General features: G+C 52.9%; 1 protein-coding gene across 1 annotated transcript; it reads right to left on the bottom strand.

Annotated features, from left to right (window-relative positions):
- Positions 1-12,589: 12,589 nt before the first annotated feature.
- Positions 12,590-18,598, bottom strand: ZIC4 (Zic family member 4). The gene is made up of 2 exons (XM_059822718.1): positions 17,401-18,598; positions 12,590-13,011 (listed from the first exon to the last, which is right to left on the bottom strand). The coding sequence occupies exons 1-2, from the start codon at positions 18,596-18,598 to the stop codon at positions 12,590-12,592; spliced, it is 1,620 nt and encodes a 539-aa protein (XP_059678701.1).
- Positions 18,599-19,631: the final 1,033 nt, after the last annotated feature.

Genomic DNA, 19,631 nt, shown 5'->3' on the forward strand with positions numbered 1-19,631 from the left:
TTTCACCAGACATATTAAATCTCTTACCCTAAGAAAACAGGCACTTGTCACAATTGAAACCCGACGTATCGGGGCAGCGGGATGTAACAGTTTAGGGAACTTTATATTTTCCCCTGAGGCCCTTCCGAGCAGAGGTCCCTAACACGCCTCCCCCGAGAGGCCTGAAGGGTCTGCCCTGGCTTCAACGTCTCTGAGGGCCACGTCCAGAGGGGTACCTCTCGCCGATCCCCCCTGCCCACCGCCAGCACCTTGCCTCTGGCCTGTGCTCAGTTATTTATGGGGCAAAGGCGGCTTCGAGGAGGTGGCAGGTGATTCCCCCCCCCCCCCCCAGAACCCCCTTTTTTATGCCCCTCTCCCCCGTCGCTTGTCCCGGCTGTCTCCCCCGACGGCAGGTCCAGGTGCCAGCCCCACACCCGGGGCCGGCAGGGCGGGTGCGGCGGCAGCGCTGCCCGGCGCTGGGAATCGCCACCCCGGCCCCGCAGGAGCCGGGGACGGGTGCCGCCAGCTATCCTCCCCCGCCCTTCGAGAACACGCTGTCATTCTTTCCCAGCTCTGAAGTATGTGTTTTATTATAGATTATTTAATTTGATGAGCAGCATTCCCACCGCCCTGAGCACAGTCTAAGTGGAAAAAGGTTCACTTGGCATCGCAAAGCGATTTCAATAATAATAATAATCAAAAAATAAAAAGAAGCCAACAATGCGCACACAAGCAAAAAAGCTCTCCAAACATCGCCAGAGCGGCTGAGCCGGCTTCCCCCGACCTGGGTTGCAAGGTTTTCTGCCCAAACGAGCCCTCGTCTCTTTTTTCTAATGGAGACAAGGAACAAGAGGTGTCCTGTCCCACCATCCCACATCTGCTGCCAGGGCTGGTCCTCCCCGTCCAGTCCTTTCGCCGCTGTTGGCGAGCATCTTGGCTAACAACTGGCAATTGTTGAAAACTGGCAAAACGCGCCCTGTACTTTAAGTTCAAGATATGTCAGGCGACGGAAAGACACTGGCAACTCATTTTTAGGGCGTAAATGATTTCTCACAACACTCGCGGGTTTGTAACTTGCAACGAACGGAGGAAAAAAGGCAGAAGCGGCCGGAGGCTGAGCTCGGAGAAGCCCACCGGTCCCTCAGTCATAAAAGTGCACAATGGAAGGGCTTTATTGTCTCTCGTTAAGCAGTTCATAAGTGACCCCGTTTATTTCTGAATAGCCGTGTTTTGATGACTTATAGTATATGCAAAAACAAACTTTCCCGCGGTGGTTTTTTTCTCCGTCATGCTTTTCTTTTCAAACAGCCAGATGATTTTAAAAAGAAAAACACCCAGAAATGATAAATCGCGTCGCATAGCTAATGGCTGGAGGGCGCGTTTACCAATTCATAATCATTTATTCTTGGTGATGTATGACCCTTACTCTTAAATCTCAAAAGCTTCTATTTGAAGGTGTAAATAGCTTTTTCCCCCCTTGCAGTAAACCTTACTGCATTAGCAGTGATTGATCTCCTGTACAATTCGTCCCAGAGTGCTATTTTAGAGGGGGAACACTGGCTTTTGGAGATTAACTGGGGAGTCTGTTACATATTAATGAACCTAGGAGATATACTAACGTTTTGGTAATTTAGTTATTTGTGTCTATAGCTTTCGCCGTTATTTTCTCTTAGACCCCCGCGGTTGTTATACATCGAATTAAAAAGTGGTCCTTCAGCATCATTTTTCCAGTGGCAACTAAACGCCATTTAATGTGAAAAACAAATGTTGACTTGTCTCTTGAAGGAAGTGTGTTTCTTGGCAAGACATCAAAGTGTTTTAAACTGTATTAGAAGGGTTTGTTAGTTTTCTTACCCGGAGCCTACGGTAATGTAAGAAAACAGCCCCTCGGCGGGGGGAGCGGGCGCTGCGCAGCCTGCACAGAGGTGCACGCTGGAGAGGCGGTTTTAGCTGCAGCAGGAATGCACGGGCACCTCTTCGCTGGGATTACAGCCTTGATTAACGTGCTAATGAATAGGGATGCTAGAGAGTCGTCCGGAAACCCGTCTGTGAGGAGGAGGAGTGAGGAACTCCTAGGCTGGGCTTAGCCTGCAGAGAGACCAACTTAACTAAAACGCCATTAACCTACTGCTCCTCAGCGGACACCCGGGCGAAACACCTCGGAAGTGTCTGAGACGGGCCCGGGGCGGAGGCCGGAGGCGGAATCCCTGCCGGGCTCCAGCCTCTGCCCCTGCAGCTGACGCGGGGCCGCGGAGCGGGCAGGGCAGCCGGCAGCAGCCGGGCCGGGCACCGCGCACTGGGCGGCGGGGCGGCCGCGGTCCGGCTCCCCGGCGGAAAAATGGGGTCGGCGGGCTGGGGGGAAGGAAAGGAGCCCGGCGTAGAAACAGCGGTTGCAGCGGTTCCGCTCCCTATTAACTGTGACGTCTTGCGCGGATTTATCAATTAGAGTTCATTATCCTCGAAGGTCGTTAAAATAGGCAGCTCAGCTAAGAATGAATGCCTGCAAACCCCCTCGCTACAGCTGGCTTCGCCCTGAGCTGTCTGGCGGGCTGAGAGAGCAGGCGGAGGCTGCAGTCCCTCCAGCGGGCCAGGGGAGATGCCGCTCCCTCCTGCCCTCCTGCGCGCCATTTGTCGCCGGTGCCTACAAGGTGGAAGCGCAGCTGGCCGCCAGCCCGGGGGGAGCAGCGAGCGGATCCCCAAGTCAACTGGATCTGCCCTCATCTTTGAAGGGAGCCAACATGTTTCTCCCCCCGCGCCCCGTCCCAAAGTTAAGCGTTTGTTTAGGACAAACTCGAGAAGCGAGTCTTTGCGAGAACCCTGTTTTCCCCTTCTTCTCCTTGTGAATAACAAAGTGATCAGAGGCTACTCGGCCAGTTGGCGAGGGGAGAACTTTTGTTTTCTGGGGCGATTTATGTTCTTTATAAATATGTGGTTTGGAAAATAAAAAGAGACTTGAAAACGTTGTTACAATGAAAAAGGACAAATTAGAAGACATTTTCTGTGATCAAAGGAGGAAGAGAAAGCGAGTAGGGGTATTCAAAAAGCTTGACTTATTCACACAACTCCTTTGGAGCCCAGGGGCAACAAGCGTGTCTTACATTGAAAAGGCGGCTCTATTCAGAGTGCAGGTGCGAAGTGGTGTGGCACATTCTGCCACATTATGTAAAGGTTGTTGGAGATTAGTGTTCAGACTTAATAACTAAAGCGCTTGATTTACATTGGAAAAAAGCCCCCTCATCCGTGAAAGCAAAATAATTTAACGCGTGATCATTTCGAGTGCTGCTGATATCCTAATACTTGCATTGTTCTCGGCCAAGTACTAGAGGAGCGCGGATTGATGCTTTTGGGAACCTATCATTTACAGCCACTGAACTCTGCTCAGAACTGGAGCTCTGGAGGGGAGATAAAAGAGGGGCACAAGAGAAAAGTTTCACATTCGGGAAAAAAGGGAAAGAAAACAATATAAATGTGCCAGTGCCCCTCCTCCCCGCAGACGTCTCCGCGCCTCCTGCCCGGTGCCAGGGCGAAGCGGCGCCCAGCTCCGCCGAGCCGAAAATTGGGCTCAGGTCTCAGGCACTTCTCTGCTCCGCCTTCCCCTGTCGGAGCAGAATTACTTACCTTACTAATTATTCATATTTATGTAAATGTCATTAGTTAATGTAACTTTCTATAAAAAGATAATCAGGCGAGAACGGAGCATAGGTATTACCTTAAGTGCATTGGCTCTGGTTGTTTCATTCATATGTTAATACACGTGATGCGGCAGTGCCAGGCGTGGGGAGGGGGGAGAGGAGGGGAGAGGAGGAAGGCAAGGGAAAGAAATTAAATAATAATAACAAAGCCCCACAAAGGCTTTAAGTTCGCATCGCGGGATCAAGGAGCACGATGCCTTCTGATGCACTGAACAAAGGGGGACCCGGCGCCGTCCCAGCCGCTCCGGCTGCCCGGGCATTCCGGTAACTTTGGGGGGCTTTTTTGTTTGCTTGCGTCCCCTCCTCTCCCGGAGAAGAATTTTACGCTTCAAACCCTTTCGATCTACCCAAATCCTCGTGCCGGGCTGAGACCCTCCATTCCCGAACCACCCGAATGAAAGTATCTTTGTACGGGACACGCACCAATTAAAATTGCAATACCTTTTTGCATCCCTCTTTAGCGTAAGCATTTTAGGGCCATTTCCATAAATTCTCCGCGAGAATAAAGGCTATAATGGGAACAAGGTGAGAAAGCTGTTAACCATTGTTTCAGCAAGAAAAGGTCGTAAGTCAGGCAATTGGTGTCTGACCTGTCAGGATAAGGTATAAAGGCTTTATTCATGCAGTCGCTCACGATTTTCTCAGCTCTCACAAAAGTGTTTTTATGATTCTGTTTTCTTACCTCGTTCCTTAATTAAAAAGCTGAATGATTAGAATAGCACCTGCATAATGTCTGGACGACGCCTGCATACTAATTCGCGAGTCTTTACATCTAGTAATTATAACATAAAATCAGAGATTGAATAAAACAGAAGGATTTTGCCCCTAAAGCCCTGCTAATCCCCTTTTAAAAGAGTCTGCTGAAATAATTCAGAACAGTTTCCGGAAGTTGGATTACCGACTCTTTTTTGACTATTTACAATGAAATGATATTTCACACTTAAAAGAGTCTCTGTATTTCTACAACAGGTTTTTAAAGGTGGCCTGTTTTCTAGACAATAACAATCCAGTGACTCCTTCTTTCTTTCCCTACCCTTTTTTCCCCCCCTTCCTCCCAGCAAGATCTTCATCTTTATCGAGTATATGCGAGGATTAATCTGTCCTCAGGTAGGGAGAACAAAACCTCCCCCCTTGAGACCTCCCTTTGACGCCCCACTCCGGGACTCCCAGCCTGGCCACCCCCGGCCCCGGGGGGAGGGGGGCGAGGGGAGGGGGCTGCGTGAGGGCAGCCCAGTTCTGCCCAAGTTCAGATGCACCCTGTTTCCCAGCCGCTCGCAGGAGCAGGCGGTGGAGCAAGGAGCTCCCATTGCTTCACTATTGCCCCCCCAGGGCAGGGGATAATTTAAGCCAGCAGTGACTAGTCAGAAGTTGGAGAATAAATTTTTTTATGTGTCTTCCCAAAACCGCTGGCTGGGGGCGACAGGGAAGGGGGGGGGGGGGGGGGATCCGCGCTTTTGTCTGGCTTTCAGGGCGGGCTGGAGCAGGTATCCTCAGGGGCAGCAGCGAGGCAGGGCGAGGGCGGGCGGGAGCCGCCGGCCGCGGGCAGCGCCGTCCCGGGGGGGCTCCCCCGGCGCGGGCGGGCGGCGCAGCCCCGCACGGCTCACCCCGGCTCCCGCTCCCCGGGTGCCCAGCCCGGCACCCCGGGGGGGCTTCCCCAGACCGCGCACACCAGCGCAGTGACTCGGAGACAGGTTTTGCAGCGGTAATGAGCCGGTCCTCTGGGTAACATTGACTTGGGGGAAAAGAAAAAAAAAGAGATCGGCCGATTTCTTAGGGCGTCCTGTTTATTTTAGGGAAAAGCTTTTCTCGTAGCCCGGCGTGCTCCAGCCCGGCCGTGGGGTCGACTGCCGCGGTTGAAGAAGAAGAAAACGAAGCTGAAGCGCGGATTTCCAAGCGCGGGAGCTGGTGCCCGAAGCCGCGGGGTCTCGTCGCCTAATCCAGGCGAGCTAGCGCGGTCCTGCCTCGGAGCGGGGTACCTCCAAACGCAGAAGAAGTTGAGAACAAATTCAGCCTCACGGGAAAGCTGCAGAGGTTTCTCTGAGCTGTTGCCATCGCTAGGAACACCTTAATCTGTTGTGCCTTTTTTTTTTTTTTTTTTTAACTATCAGAGTTGGTTTTGCGGTGACTTTTGTCGTCCCCCTTCCTTCTCCTCCCCTAGTGTAATCCTGCAAAAACTCTAAATCATCCACGAGAAAATGGAGCCTATGTGTCATTCAGCATTAAAAATCTGGGGGGTTTAACTAAAAGCTTTAATTGCTATTCCGGCCCTATTATAACCATGGGAACGACGGGCTCTGTTGGGATCTCAGAAATGTTACATATTCCTTAAGCAGGAGCTCCCCTTGTTACTTTACTCTAGCTTACTTTCTTTTATATCCCAGGAATATTCTTTCACCAGGCGACACACGGAAAGACAAAGGGTGCAAATAAACTAACATATGGCCCAGAGGTTTTAGAGAAGCTGGAGCCGCTTCGCAAGCCATGTGGGTGATACTGGGAATCCGACTTCTCTCCTTCCCCCACTCCCGCATAGCCTCCACTTCCCTGCGCTCTCCTGCCTCTCACGATAAGTCACGCTCGTGTCGCGACCGGCTTTGGGGGACCGGCTGGTTTTTCCTTCGGACTGGAAAAACCTAGGCAGCGAAGGGATGGGGAGGGATGGGCGCACGTCTGTGTGTCTGTGCCTCTACGTGCAGCTGGAAAAACCCCGTTGACGTAAGAAATGTGCGTGGGGATGTGTGTACCCACGCGCACCAGCCCCGGACACCGTCGCTCCCGGGTAGGGGGGTCCGGCCCCGGGAAGCGGCGGCGGTGCGGGGCGCTGCGGGCCGTGCCGGGCCGTGCCGGGCCGTGCCGGCCCCTCGGAGCGGGCAGGCTGGCGGGGGCGCGGGGAGGGCTGAGCAATCCGACGCGCACCGAGACACTTGCCAACGACCTTTTTCTTTTTTATTTTTCCCCAATTGTAGTGCATCTGGGGGTTTCTGTCCCAAAGAGCCTAAATGGAGGCCGAGCCCCCGCGCAGGCTGGGGAGGTGCAGTGTGTTTAACCGCAGGCTGCACCTCCTTCCCCTCCGCTCCTCCCGGTAAGGCGGCGGAAACGGGTCGCGGTTACTGATTCATATTTCTAATCTTCCTTTCCTGAACATACAATGTTCTTTTGTTAAATGAATGGTCTTTAATTAATGCACTTGCACAATGCAGGGACTTGCATGGGGATCGATGATAGGAAGCAACAGGGGATGGTTCCCTCCAAAATGGTTTGTCAGCATTGAGAAAGAAAAGGCAATGTCTATAAAAGGACCACTAATAATGCCCACACGTCTCTCACCATGTTGTCTGAGGGGACATTCCTTCCCTTGTTGACAGTCAAGTGTAATAAGTACATGTCTTCGCTCAATCATTATAGACCATAGAATTGTATTCTTTAATTAGCATGTACTGTTAGCCCTCCTTGCCTTTATGGGCCATTTTTTTTCTTTTACAGACCAGCAAAAACCTTTTCCTTCGGTTCTTTTTCTTGAATTCTTTTCTTTCTCTAATGATTTTCTTTCTTTCTCTCTCTCCCCTTCTGTAGTCAAATGTATTCTTTATTGCCAATATTCCTACCAGCCAAAGCCAACTTTTTGTCATCTCTCTGTGTTAGGCAACTTCTTTCAAGTTTTCCTTTTTCAAACAGGCGTCAAGGCAGCGCGCATGCGCACGACGCCCGCCGGGGTGGGACCGCGCTGTGCCCAAGGCTGCTGCATCCCTCTCAGCTGCAGAGCTGAGGTTTAAAAAGTCATGCGAAGAAAACTCTGAGCACGTTGGGGAGCTGCGAAACCCTGCAACGTATTAAGATCGGTTAGGGGAATATTCAAGGCGAAGAGGTCTTACCTTCGGGTTACTTTAGCCGACGAATGAATTTCCTCTTAAAAACGACCAAAATGCTCGAAATCCTCCCAGGAACCTTATAAAAAGCGTCACCGTGACAGGGACTCATTCTGGGGCGGGGGGGGGCAAATTCGTCAAACAACCACTTTCATCCCTCACCCGCCGGGCCAAGACAAACCCCCCTCGGGGGCGGAGGGGCGCAGCAGCCTCTCGGGGGCGGCTCCGCCCCGAAACTCTCCCCAATATCCAGAGTCTGACCCCCGACCGGCGAACTGGGTGTGCGGGAGTCGGGGTGCCACTGCAGAGGGGACCGGGGCGGACAACAAAGGGACGGGGCTCCACTTGGGTGACACCGGGCTCTGTTTTCGCACCCTGCACCTCGGTCACTATGTCAAGAACTAATTCATTTGAAGTCTCCCATCTGAAAAATGTTATCTCAGAAATTAAGCCAAAGAAGTGTTTTGTTTTGTTCTTTTAATGCAAATGCCAACCTAAAACGATTAACATTAAAAGAGGTTAAAGACCAACAAAAACCACGCATTAGTACTTGATTGTACACCACAGTAATAGCACACCGGTTTGGGGAAATTATTTTCAGCTAATAGAAAAACCAACAGAAAGGCAAGGCTGATTACACAGTGTTTCAGGAACGCCTCGGTATCATCAGTACAAACACATATTTTAAAAGTGCACATTTGTAAAAATAACCATAGAATTGAAACGTTTATAAATATTTATTGTAAAAAAATCCAAATATTAAAAATAAATAGTATGTTCAAACACACAACGGAACATTCCTTCATTACCAAACATGTGATGAAGGAAAATATGGACTATAAGAAGTCTGGAAAGAGATACAGCATATCAACATTGCAAATGTTTTTTGCGAGCTACATTTTCAGAGGCTTCTTCTCTGTACAGTTCACAAGGAATGTGGTAGATTTGCCCATAAATATGACAAGATCCAGGCTTAATAATAACAATAATAATAATAATAATAATACCCACTCCACTGCAGTTTGACTCGGTCTTTACTCAGGAAAAGTCCCATTAAATTAATGGGGTTGCTTAGAATGGCAGGATTGGGCTCAGATCATTCTGTAGCAACTAAAACAGAAGTACACTGATGAGTTACAGCTTCAAGGAATCCGTGTTAGGAACAGAGCGTTTCATGATCTCCAGCGAGAAACTACTAAATAAACCTCGATCAGGGAATCATTTCGGTACACACCGTGATGTTTATAAAATGAAGATACAAAAGGGATGCAGTTTGACTATCTTTACACTTACGGACAATAAAACATGAGAGCATATGGAAGCCATCGCTTTGAATGCGTTAACAACTTCGATACATTGCAGTATATACATGCTTAATAGGTATTCGGACTGTTAAAATGATCAAAGCCTTTACTCTTATGTCTACGCTCTTGCTTTCACTCTACTGGAAAGAAAACGTTTGTTGGTCACATCCTGGTGTTAATGAAACCCAACATTTCTGCCTTCTCCCAAGAACCGCATTCTGTGCAGCATATGTGTAGGAATAATTTATTAGACGGAAAAGTTCAGAGGATAAAATGCAAAAAATGGACATCATTTCAACTTTCGAACAGTAAGGTCATACAGACATCTATGGAGATCTGTACACAGACAGAGTTTCACACAGCCACATATATCCAGATGTATGTCTATACACAGGATTCGATAGTTTGGTATTTTCTGCACCCTCTGGGCCCCTAAAGTTATCTTTAAAAGTTTGATTTTATCTCTTTAGAAACGGTTTAAAGCTAACGGGCAGGGTGAGTTTGACAGAGAGGAGAACAAATCGCTGACAAAGAACCTTTTACGTTTCATCAGCGTTGTTAGGACGACGAGCAGGAATTTCTCAGATAATAACTCCCACTTCAAAGATTTCTCAGCTCAATAGAAATTGGACCATCCTTTTTATTCAACCACAAGGGCTGGCACTAAAGACGACTCAACTGTTTGAATTTTTTTTCATCGTGTTTATTTTTCCCCTATTCACTAGGGTACTTGGATAAAATAAACAACAAGACAATTACTGGAACATGGACTTCTAACTTTCCCGGGCCCATGGCCCAGCGCCCATGGCCCCGGCCGTGCGGGTGTCAAGTTCCCCCGCACCGCGGAGCCTCCGCTCGCCGCCGCGCAGCGCCGGCCGGGCAGGGCGGGGTGCGAAGGGGGGCACGGGCAGCTCCCCCCGGCCCTCGCCCCGCTTTCCCGGGTCCTGGGGGACTTCCACCAGCACACCTCCTCCCTGGGGCCGAGGCAGCCCACGGGGGGGTCTTTCGGTCCCCACCCTGTCTTCCCCGGCGAGGGGCGGGGGGGGAGGAGAGGGAAGCGCTTCTCGGGCTTTGTGGCCGGGTTTTGCTGCGAGAAGCTGGTCAGAAACGCTGGGGAGAGGGGACGGAGCTCGCCCGCGCCTGGCTGGCGGCCCCTCGCTTTGGGGGGAAGGAGAGCGGGGCTACAACGCCGGAGCGGAGCCCGCCTCGGGGGGAGGGCGAAGCCCAGCAAACCCCAACTCCGCCGAAGTGCATTAGGTGGAGGAAGTATATCTCTAGCGGGGAGCAGATTGAGTGTATTAAGCTAGCATGAAACCAAAGGTCAGTGCAAATGTATCTTAATAGACTGTCTCAAATGGAGTGTGCCTCCTTTGAAGGCCGCTTGCTATTGCTCTCCTCATTACCATAGCGATCCTAACGTGGCATGCTGATGCACCATAAAACTCACACTTTCAACCCCAAAATCAGGCCCTTTGAACAACCCGAGCTTGATTAGACCTTTCTCCTTTTCTTTTCCCCCTTAAAAACCATTTCCTTGCCTTTAGAAACTCGCCCTCAAATCCCAAACGCATTCTCTGATCCCGGCAGAAAGCAGAAACAAAAGTGAGCTGAGGCGACGGTTCAAGCGGGCCTTTTCTTCCTGACAGTCTTACCCATTTTTATTATGGTCTGGAACAAGTGCCCTGTTCGCGTGGGTTTTGTTTACCGGAAATTAAATGAAAATGATTTAGTTCGCGTCAAACAAAAATATATACTTGTATACACAAGAAAAAGGGCCTGTTAGACGTAAATATTATGTCCTTAATGAAAAGACTGGACGGGCTCCAGACTTCGCCTTTCACTATTTAAGTATGACTTGCCTATTGCCATAGAAATCCTAACTTACCATGAAGATTCACCGTTGTGAAGAAACACTTCTTTGTGCGAGCTTGCTTTGATGTCTAAGGCATAAGATTCAGGCTTTCAGCTGCGTCTGTCTAGATTACCTTGAGAGCAACGGGGTAGACATCTGTAACAAGCAAATGAAAAATTAAAGGTGATTAGCCTGCACATCCAAACACTTCTGTAAATAGAGAAATAAAGAAATAAACAGGTCTCGGGACACGATGGAAGCATCCTCCCTGCCCGCAACTGGCTTCTGTACCTCTCGATTTCCACGACACCAGTTTCAGGGGCTGCAGAGGGGCACAGCTCTCCCCTAGGTTGGGCTCCTCTCTCGCCCATTTCTCTTGTTTAGGTAATTCCCTACGTGGATCTCCCGGCAGCGACACGCTGTTGTCACTGTTCGAGGGGTTTAAATACGAAAGGTGTCGAGTTTGGGCGAGTGAGGAAGGGAACCCCGACTTGGTGCCTTGGGAGGAAAATAAAGCTGCATCGGTAGGGGAGGCGCTGGGCGTGGGGGTGTTTCTGGCCACCGACCCGCCGTGTATTTTCCTGTACCTTTTATATTTATAGATATATACATGTACGTGTGTGTGTACGGCGGTACCCCAGTCACCTGGGTGCAGAGGTGATGCATCAGACTCGAGAAGATGCGGCTACCGCAGCCTTCTGTCTGCTCTCCGCCAGCCATGGAAACCTCCGCCAGCAGCCCCTGCTATTTATTTGCCTATACTATCTGCTATTCTTAAACATCATTAAAGTAATTAAACCGGCACCATTCGGCAGTTTCAAGCTACCCCAGTGGAGGGGTTTGTTTATTTATTTCGGGTTTTTTTTCCCCTTCTTTCTTTTCCTGAGCCAGAAGAATGGCCCTGTGGGTTTGTGTAGGGTCTGGTTCGAAGCTCTGGGCAGGATGAAGGCGCTCTAGTCGCATTGCCGGTCCGGTCCGAGCATTTATCATCGGGACTACGCGCGGGGCAGACGCCGTGGAGCAGCGGCCCTGGGTCCCCGCGCTGCCGGGGGGCTGCCCGGTCCCGGCCCTTGCCGTGACGTCACCGAGAGGACTCTGCCCCCCCCAACACCCCCCGGTCCCCCCCGGGAGTCCCAGCGCCCACGGTTCAAGAGGAACCACACTCTGGGTGGGGACGGACATGTTTGGGTATTAGAAGTCATTACCAGTGGGAGCTAAAATGGACAGTCAATCATCGCACTCCCCCTGGACCTTTCTTTATTAGCGACTACTGGGGGGGGAAATATATATATATATTTATATACAGCAAGAGGGAAAAGTAAGGAGATTCTTTACAGAAACGTCCATCGAACGGGTTAATTAATCAAAGAATTTAATGGATCCATTCTGTACAATTCGGTACAAATAATAGTTTATATATATATATTTCTTAAAAAAACACACTCTCCCAGAAAATCGTGGGCGAACGGAACACTGCAGCACACGGTACTGTTGACAAGAGAAAATCTGTACAGCCAAAATCTGTATGAAACCACTTTGGTCCTTCGGGGAGGGGAGGGGAGGAGAAGGGAAGGCTTCCCTTCCCTTCCCATCCGGGAAGGGGATGCAAATCAGTGGGCTTGTAAACAGACTGGAGCAAGACGTTCGAGGGGGGGGTGTGGCACGGAGGAAGAGGCGGCAGCACCCGGGCCGAGGCGGGAGCAGCCCTCCCGTGTGCCGGGAGCGCAGGCTGGGGCCCGCCGCCGGCCCACCCGCGCACTCCGCAGCGCGTCGTCTCTCCCTCTGCCCAGCGCCTCTCCGCCTCTCCCGCTCGGCCTCCCCGTGCCCCGGAGCGGTGCTCCCCGTCCCCGGCCGGGCGAGGGCCGCCCGCCGCCGCTCCGCTGCCCGCGGCGCGCCCTAGCAGCGGGGCCGGGGCTCGCCGGGGGGGCGCGGCGGCGGGGGGGCGGCGGGGGGCCCGGGGGGGGCGCGGAGCCCCGCGGCCTGACACACGTACCATTCGCTCAGGTTGGCGGCGGGCTGCGCGGGCGCGGAGGGCTCGGCGTGGGAACAGGAGGCGGGGGGCTCCCGGCCGGAGTCCGAGGAGGGGGACACCAAGGAGGGCGTGGAGGACTCGTAGCCGGAGCTGGGAGGAGGGGATTTGCAGTGCACTTTCATGTGTTTTCGCAGGGAGCTGGGGTGGGTGTAGGACTTGTCGCAGCCTCTCACTTTGCAGTTGTAGGGCTTGTCGCTGGTGTGGACGTGCGAGTGCTTCTTCCTGTCGCTGCTGTTGGCGAAGCGCCTGTCACAGCCCTCGAATTCACATTTGAACGGCTTCTCCCCTGCAGGAGGCAATGGGCGAGCACAGCCATTAGCGACGGCGGCCGCGGGGCAGGGAGCGGCGCACCCCGGCATCCCCCCAAGCCCGCAGCCTCCCCGGGCCCCTCCCTCCGGCCCTGGCACGGCTCCTCTCCCCGGGGGCAGCTCTCCTCCGGCCTCCGCCTGCCCCTTCGCCACCGGCCCTGCCCTTCCCCGCCCTCCCCGCCGAGCTTCCCCGGCGCCGCCGCCCCGTGCCCACCCGGCTGCGCAGCCGGCTCCGCACCGGGAGCGCCCTGCCCGGCCAGCTCCTCCTCCCCCTTCCTCTGCCCTGGGTGTCAACGTGGGGTTTTGTGCAAAAGACAAAGCCTCGAGACAAGGAAAACTTAGAGGCCAAGTGCTCGTTCCGGGCAAACAACGCGTGTTGTCCCCGCAGACTCCGATGTCCTGCAGGAAGAGCGGTCAGTGATTTATCCCTGGGAAGGTTTTCGCGTTAAATACATTTCTCACACTCCTCCAGGTGCACGTGGAAGTGTTAGTCACAACCTGGCTAGAACACATCTCATCCACTCCATTCTTGCACTGATTACAATCCCGTGGAAGATCCACATTCCCCCTCCTTTCCCCGCTCCCCGGCTTGCTGATACCGTGTGTTCAGGCACAAAATCTCTCAAAAAGGCATTGATTGTGGGGGGCAAAACGATAGAGATACGGCAGGAGGATGCCTAGGCCGGGGCACGGCACTGTCGTGAGGGTAGGATTCCCTTTGCATTTGAACCTCCTCAGTCATGGAAGGAATTGCAATCGGGATTAATTTGTCTGGTAATATGATAAGTGACGTTAAGCATAATAGAAATATAATCGTGTTGCTGGAGTCGTGTGAAAGTTTAACCTCGGATCGTGTGGAGCGGGCATGGTACACGATATATAGGAGGTTTTCAAGGAAACACGCCACAGACAGCTTCGGGATGGAATTATGACTACGTTATTGTCGCTGATAACAGCAAACTGCAAAACCCTGCTCGCCAAGGAGCCCTCAGATCCTCCACCAGCCGAGCATGAAAATAACCTCCTCATCCGTCAAAAGCCAAAAAGTATCAGGGCGCAGAGGACACCACAAAAAAATGCGGCCGAACCTTAAACATGAAGTGCAAACAAAGCCACTGTGTTCACCATCATGGCGTATGTGATCGAAAGGACTTCCAATATTTGTAAAAGCTTCCAGGTTGTGGGGTTTTTTTCGAATTTGTTGGGGTTTTTATCCCCCCTCTCAGTTCGTCACGATTAAATTTCGGAGGGACGCAGCCCACCTCCTGCTCGGCTGCGAGCAGAGGCACATAAAGGAAGGCATTCCAAATATTTCACATGAATGCACTTTATGCAAGGTGGGTGGGAAAAAGCTCATGGCTCCGCGTTTAAAGTGTGTCCTTTCCGCACTGTAACAGTCAATGAGGAGCTCTCACATCCTGCACCGCTAACATCTGCACAGAGGATGGGTAAATACCTGGCGTTAGAGGGAAGGGGGAAGAGGTTAAAAATAAGGTCTCTTAGCGATGCGGGTCCTGTAACCAAATCCTGTCGACATACAGCGGTGCATGTGCGTAGACACACGCACGCATATAATCTAATTACAGTTTCACGTAAGGAAACAATTTGACCTTCAGCATCCAAGTTGAGCGAACAAATCAAGGATATTAGTGCAGTACAAGCAAGCGGTAAGTTAGGAGACCCCAGGGAAAGCCATCCCCATAAGCACTCTGCTTGTGCAAAGTGAGTTACGTTCAGGTACAAGCGGGCTGCGGCGCATTCCGCCTCGCCGGGAGTTGAAAAATGTTCAACTTCGCTTAACCCCCTGAAAGAGCCACTGAAAAGTCCCTCGGTACAGTCAGGTTTCAAGTGGGAAGAGGGCAGCATTTTCTCAGCTGCCCGGTTTGCATCCTCCGAACGCCTCAGTAAAGAGGAGCCATCCGAGCCGTTTGCAAGTATTCCTTTCGCGAAAGCAGGTTTTCTTTCGTGGAAATCCCTACCCGGCAGGGAGAGGACATTTTACAGGTCCTGGCTGCCGCAGCCCGGGCACGGAGGTGCAGCCACGCAGAAAGTTCCCCGGGCGATGGAGAAGCGCAGGATCTCAACCGCCATTTTACCCCCACACTTGTAGCTGGGCAAAAGTGTTCAGTGAAATTCAGCTTGGAAATTGTGGCATAATCCCCCGTCTCCGGGAGTGGATTAAGGTATTTACCAACTTCTCCGGGGGGGCGGGTGGCGGCGGGGGGGGTGGGGGGGGGAAGCCGGAGGTGGAGGCCCCCGGGGCTGCGGGAGAGGCGCGGGGGCCGCCCGGGAGGGAGAGGGGCTCCGTCCCACGCCTCGCACTATTGTTCCTGGCCCGCTGGGAAGGCGGCGAAGTGATCCCTGCCCGTCCTGCCCGGCCCGCTGCCGCCGCCTTAACGGCCTTATCCTCCAACCTGGAAAACTCGCACATCGCCAGAAATCCCTCCGCCTGCTCCCCAGCCTCGGAGAAATCAGAAGTCATTAATATTTGAGGAGGCAATAATTTTCCTGTTGAATCTAGAACTGTCTTCATGAATAATTCGTAGCGAGTTCTATTAGGGTTTCAGAAACATTGCGTTTTTGACAACTTCTGGGTGTTTAATAGAAACGGTGGAACCATAAAGGCCCTGCAGGAGTTTTCACAATACAGCAATTAATCACCGGGAAAGTTAAAGCGAAAAGTACAGACGCGCGGAGTGATGTTTAATAAACGCAAACCTCCGATCTCGGGTTTGCCCTGAACCTGCCTCTCCGATGTAGGTCAGTTTTCCCAAGAATTTAACCATTTTCTGCTTCAGAGACTTCAAACAGTGAGGCCGTTAAAGAGCAGTAAAAGTTTGTTTACTTAAGAAAAACACTGTCATTAAGGGATGAGCTCTCCTGGTTAATGGCTGTACCTGTGCTGATCCGCCAAGGAGCTGGCTCGGATACAAGTTATGTGACCCGGGGATACTCCTTTCTCCTCGAAAAAGGGGGCCGAGAAGGCACCAGAGGAACCCAACTTTGCTATCTCCCCCCCCGCACACAGACGTGCTATTCATAGAGCGATGGAAAAATAATTAGGTGACGAGTGACGGTCGCTGTAAAATCTCTGTGCTATGTTTAGACGATAGCGATACGAAATTAGTATACGTTCTGCATGTTATATCACGTCGAGTTATATCATAAAAACGCAACTCCTGGAAGGTCAAGCCCTGCACCGAGCATGGGGGAAGGGGAGTTTTATGAACTGGAAGGCGAAAAAAATCCTTTGGCTGTAAGCAGATCTTACAATAGGATTATGTAGTTTCCCTCGCAGTGCATAAGGCTGTACAGGAGGGGGTGGGAGGTGGAAAACCCTACACTGGAACAGATTAAATTTTCCAAAAAGGGCTTATTTCTTATCTTCTTCTTCAGAGGAAAAAAAAAAAAAAAAAGGGAAAAAAAAACCCAACCAGCGCTACAGCCTACAAACACCGGCTGCTAAACTGATTAATACAACTTCACAAGCTGCTCCTGGAAGTGTGAGAACTTTCTACGTGCAATTTCATTAATTATAAATGCTTTCCTGGCCGGAAGAGTTCAAACATAGTTTTGCAAGATCGTCCATCGAGTTACTTTATTTTCTGTTAACTAGAACTAACAGATGGTTCTGACACATGTCCCAGTTTCGTTTAACAGATCTGCAAATGACATTTCAAAATGTACAGGCCGAAACAATACCGGGGTTTCTTCTCCTCCTTTTTTTCCCCCTCCCGAGAATCAGAACTTGCAGCTCCCCATATTTGCGAATGCAGAGAGTCGTTGGAAGGCAATGCTCATTAAAAATGTCAGTGTTATTCAGATCAAACATTTGAAACTCCCTCTGCCCAAAACAACACTGTTGAACGAAAAGGTCGCAGCTGTGTTATTCTCACAATGTTCGAGCAGCAGCATCTCAGCGACATCAGTCAAAACTGACTAGACAAGTTGTAACTTCTATTGTTCACTTTTAATTTGTGAGCTTGCACAATCATTTCATTTTTTCCCCAACTACTTTAAATTGCCAAAAAAAAAAAAAATCCTCGCCCATGTGAATAAACAGAAATAGTAGCTATATCACTCGGTATTTACACAGATCTACCCGCATAAACATTACAGCAGCCTCTCCGCACAACCAGAAAAAAATATGGACGAGAATTCTGAGATTTGTTCTCGCTCTCCCTTTCCCCCCCCTTCTCTCCCCCCTCCTCCAAACGGCAAAGAAGCAAACAAATCTGAGAATTTATTTTCCAGAAGTACTTGGCGTGCATTCAATAACAACGCAAAGGATACATTAAAAACAAAATAAAGCAAAACAGTATGCCGAATAACACAGAGAGAGAGTAAAGAGAGCTTTGCATACTGACCTGTATGAGTTCTTTTGTGTATTTTGAGATTCTCTGATCTGGCAAACACTTTGCCACAGCCTGGGAAGGGGCAGGGGAAAGGCTTTTCACCTGTGTGGACTCTGATGTGATTTACAAGTTTGTATTTGGCCTTGAAAGGTTTCCCTTCTCTCGGACACTCTTCCCAGAAACATATGTGATTGGACTGCTCGGGTCCTCCAACGTGCTCCACCGTGACATGAGTCACCAGCTCGTGCATCGTGCTGAAAGTTTTCGAGCATAATTTTTTGGGAGTCTGGTCCAACTCAATCCACTTACAGATGAGTTCCTGTTTGATGGGCTGCCTCATGTAACGGAAGAAGGCACCCGGGCCGTGGTGTGGAGCCAGATTCACGTTCAGATTCATGCCACCGTAGCTATGAAGCGAAGAAGCAGCAAAAGGATCTGTCCTGGAGGCTGGTACTTGAGTGAAATGTTCAGACCTGGCGTACATTTCTCCAGGTAACCCCAGTCTTATCTGTCCGTTTAGATGGCCACCTGGAGCTGCATGGGGAGGCTGCTCATGGAGTCCAGTGAACAGAGAGGGATTCCCAGCTTCTGAGTGGTGGTGACCATGGTGTCCGGGGTAGCTACCTGTTGTTGAGACAAACAGTCCGTGGTGAGAACTTGCAGCGGGGCGCTGCTCGGTCAGCCCTGGCATGAGTGGGGCCGGCAGGTCTCTGCGTATGAAGAAATCCCTACCTGCTGCCAGAGCCTGGGCTGGGTGAGAGACGGGGTAAGGGGCTGCTGGTGACTGCGCCGGGCCAAACGCTCCTGTTTGACTAGAGACCACCTCGGCTTGGCCTGCCATATGATGATGATGATGATGATGGTGGTGGTGGTGGTGGTGGAGCTGGTGGTGGGGATGAGGGGCAGGGCTGAGCTTAAGGGCCGCGGGGTGATGCTGAGGAGGATGAAGAGGAGGATGGTGGCGGTGCCCCATGTGTTCTGGCCGGAGCGGGTGCGGCCCGAGGCGGGACTCGGCGGCGTGCTCCCCCGGCTGCGTGGGCGCCGTGGCGTGGGGGTGCCCGGCGAAGCCCGGGAAGCCTGTCACGCGCTGAGGGGGGTGGTGGCGGTGGTGGTGAGGAGCCCCCGCCAAGTCTACTAATCTCAGCGCCGTGTTCCGCCTGGAGAGAGCAGCAGGGTCCATCACTGGGATCCCCAGAGCATCCACGCTCATTAGCTTCTAACGCTAAAAAGTCACCTGACAGCGGGAGGAGAGAGACACGGGGGGGGAACCCAAACTTTTTTTTTTTCTTTCTCCCCCCAAAAAGTTTCCCGGTCCCGCTGCCCCGGCGGCGGGGCGCACGGGCGGCGCTGCCAGCGGGTGGGCTCGGCGGGGACGGCGGGGGCTCGCTTTTGGCGGCGGCGGGCCGGGGAGGTCCCCCCGCACGGCCCGTCCTCCCGCGGGGCCGGCGGGGAGCCCCACGCGGCGCGGCGCGGCCGCGAGACGGGACGGGGCGCGGGCGGCCGCGCGCCGCCTCCGGGCCGCGGCGCCGGCCCCACCGGCCAAACAATCGCCGCGCCTTCTCATTGGCTGCCGCCGCGGTGACGTTACCGATGACAGGTCCCGCTGCTGACTGAAAGGGTTATCGCTCGGTGCGGGGGGGGGGATTGCGCATGCGCTGCCGCCGGGCGTCCCTTTCCCCCGGCCCCTCCCGCCCCGCGGAGCCCCTCGGCCCGGCCCCTGGGCACGGCGGAGCCCGCGGCCGCAGCCCGGCCCGGCGGCGGGAGGTCCTGACCGCGGTCTTCCCCCGAGCCGCGCCGCGCCGCGCCCCGCTGTCGGGCCGTTGCCGAGCTTCCGCCGCCGGGCTGCGGCCGTGGGGGAACAAAGCCAAGGCGGGCGGGGGGAGTCCGGGGGGGAGCGCCCCGGCCGCCCGCCCCGGCCTTTGTCCGTTCCCACTGCCCTGCCCCGAGGCCGGGGGCAGCCCGCGGGGTTCCCCCCGGCAGAGCCCCGGCAGCCCCGCCGGTCGCCGCCGCCCGGCCGGAGCAGCGGCCCCGCGCCCCCCGCGGAAGCGGGCCCGGGCCGGCCTGCGGGGCCCTGACACTTGTTGACAGCGCGGGCAGCGGGTCCTTCCCCGGCAAAACCGGCAGCCGGAGCCGCACCGCCAGCTCGCTTGCTCGACGCACGCGTTTGGCCTGGTGCTGGGGCTGTTGCACCGTTGCCTGAGCGCCGACAAAGGATTCCTGGAAGAGTCCCCATCCCCTTCTCC

Source organism: Gavia stellata, chromosome 11 (assembly GCF_030936135.1).
Source record: "Gavia stellata isolate bGavSte3 chromosome 11, bGavSte3.hap2, whole genome shotgun sequence".
NCBI classification, from domain to species: Eukaryota; Metazoa; Chordata; class Aves; order Gaviiformes; family Gaviidae; genus Gavia; species Gavia stellata.

Bases quoted from the DNA above. Each gene is read 5' to 3' on its own strand.
- ZIC4 (XM_059822718.1), bottom strand. From the start codon at position 18,598: ATGAGCGTGGATGCTCTGGGGATCCCAGTGATGGACCCTGCTGCTCTC. The intron at 13,012-17,400 runs GTCAGTATGCAA...TGCCTCCTGCAG, and splicing joins ACACAAAAGAACTCATACAG to GGGAGAAGCCGTTCAAATGT.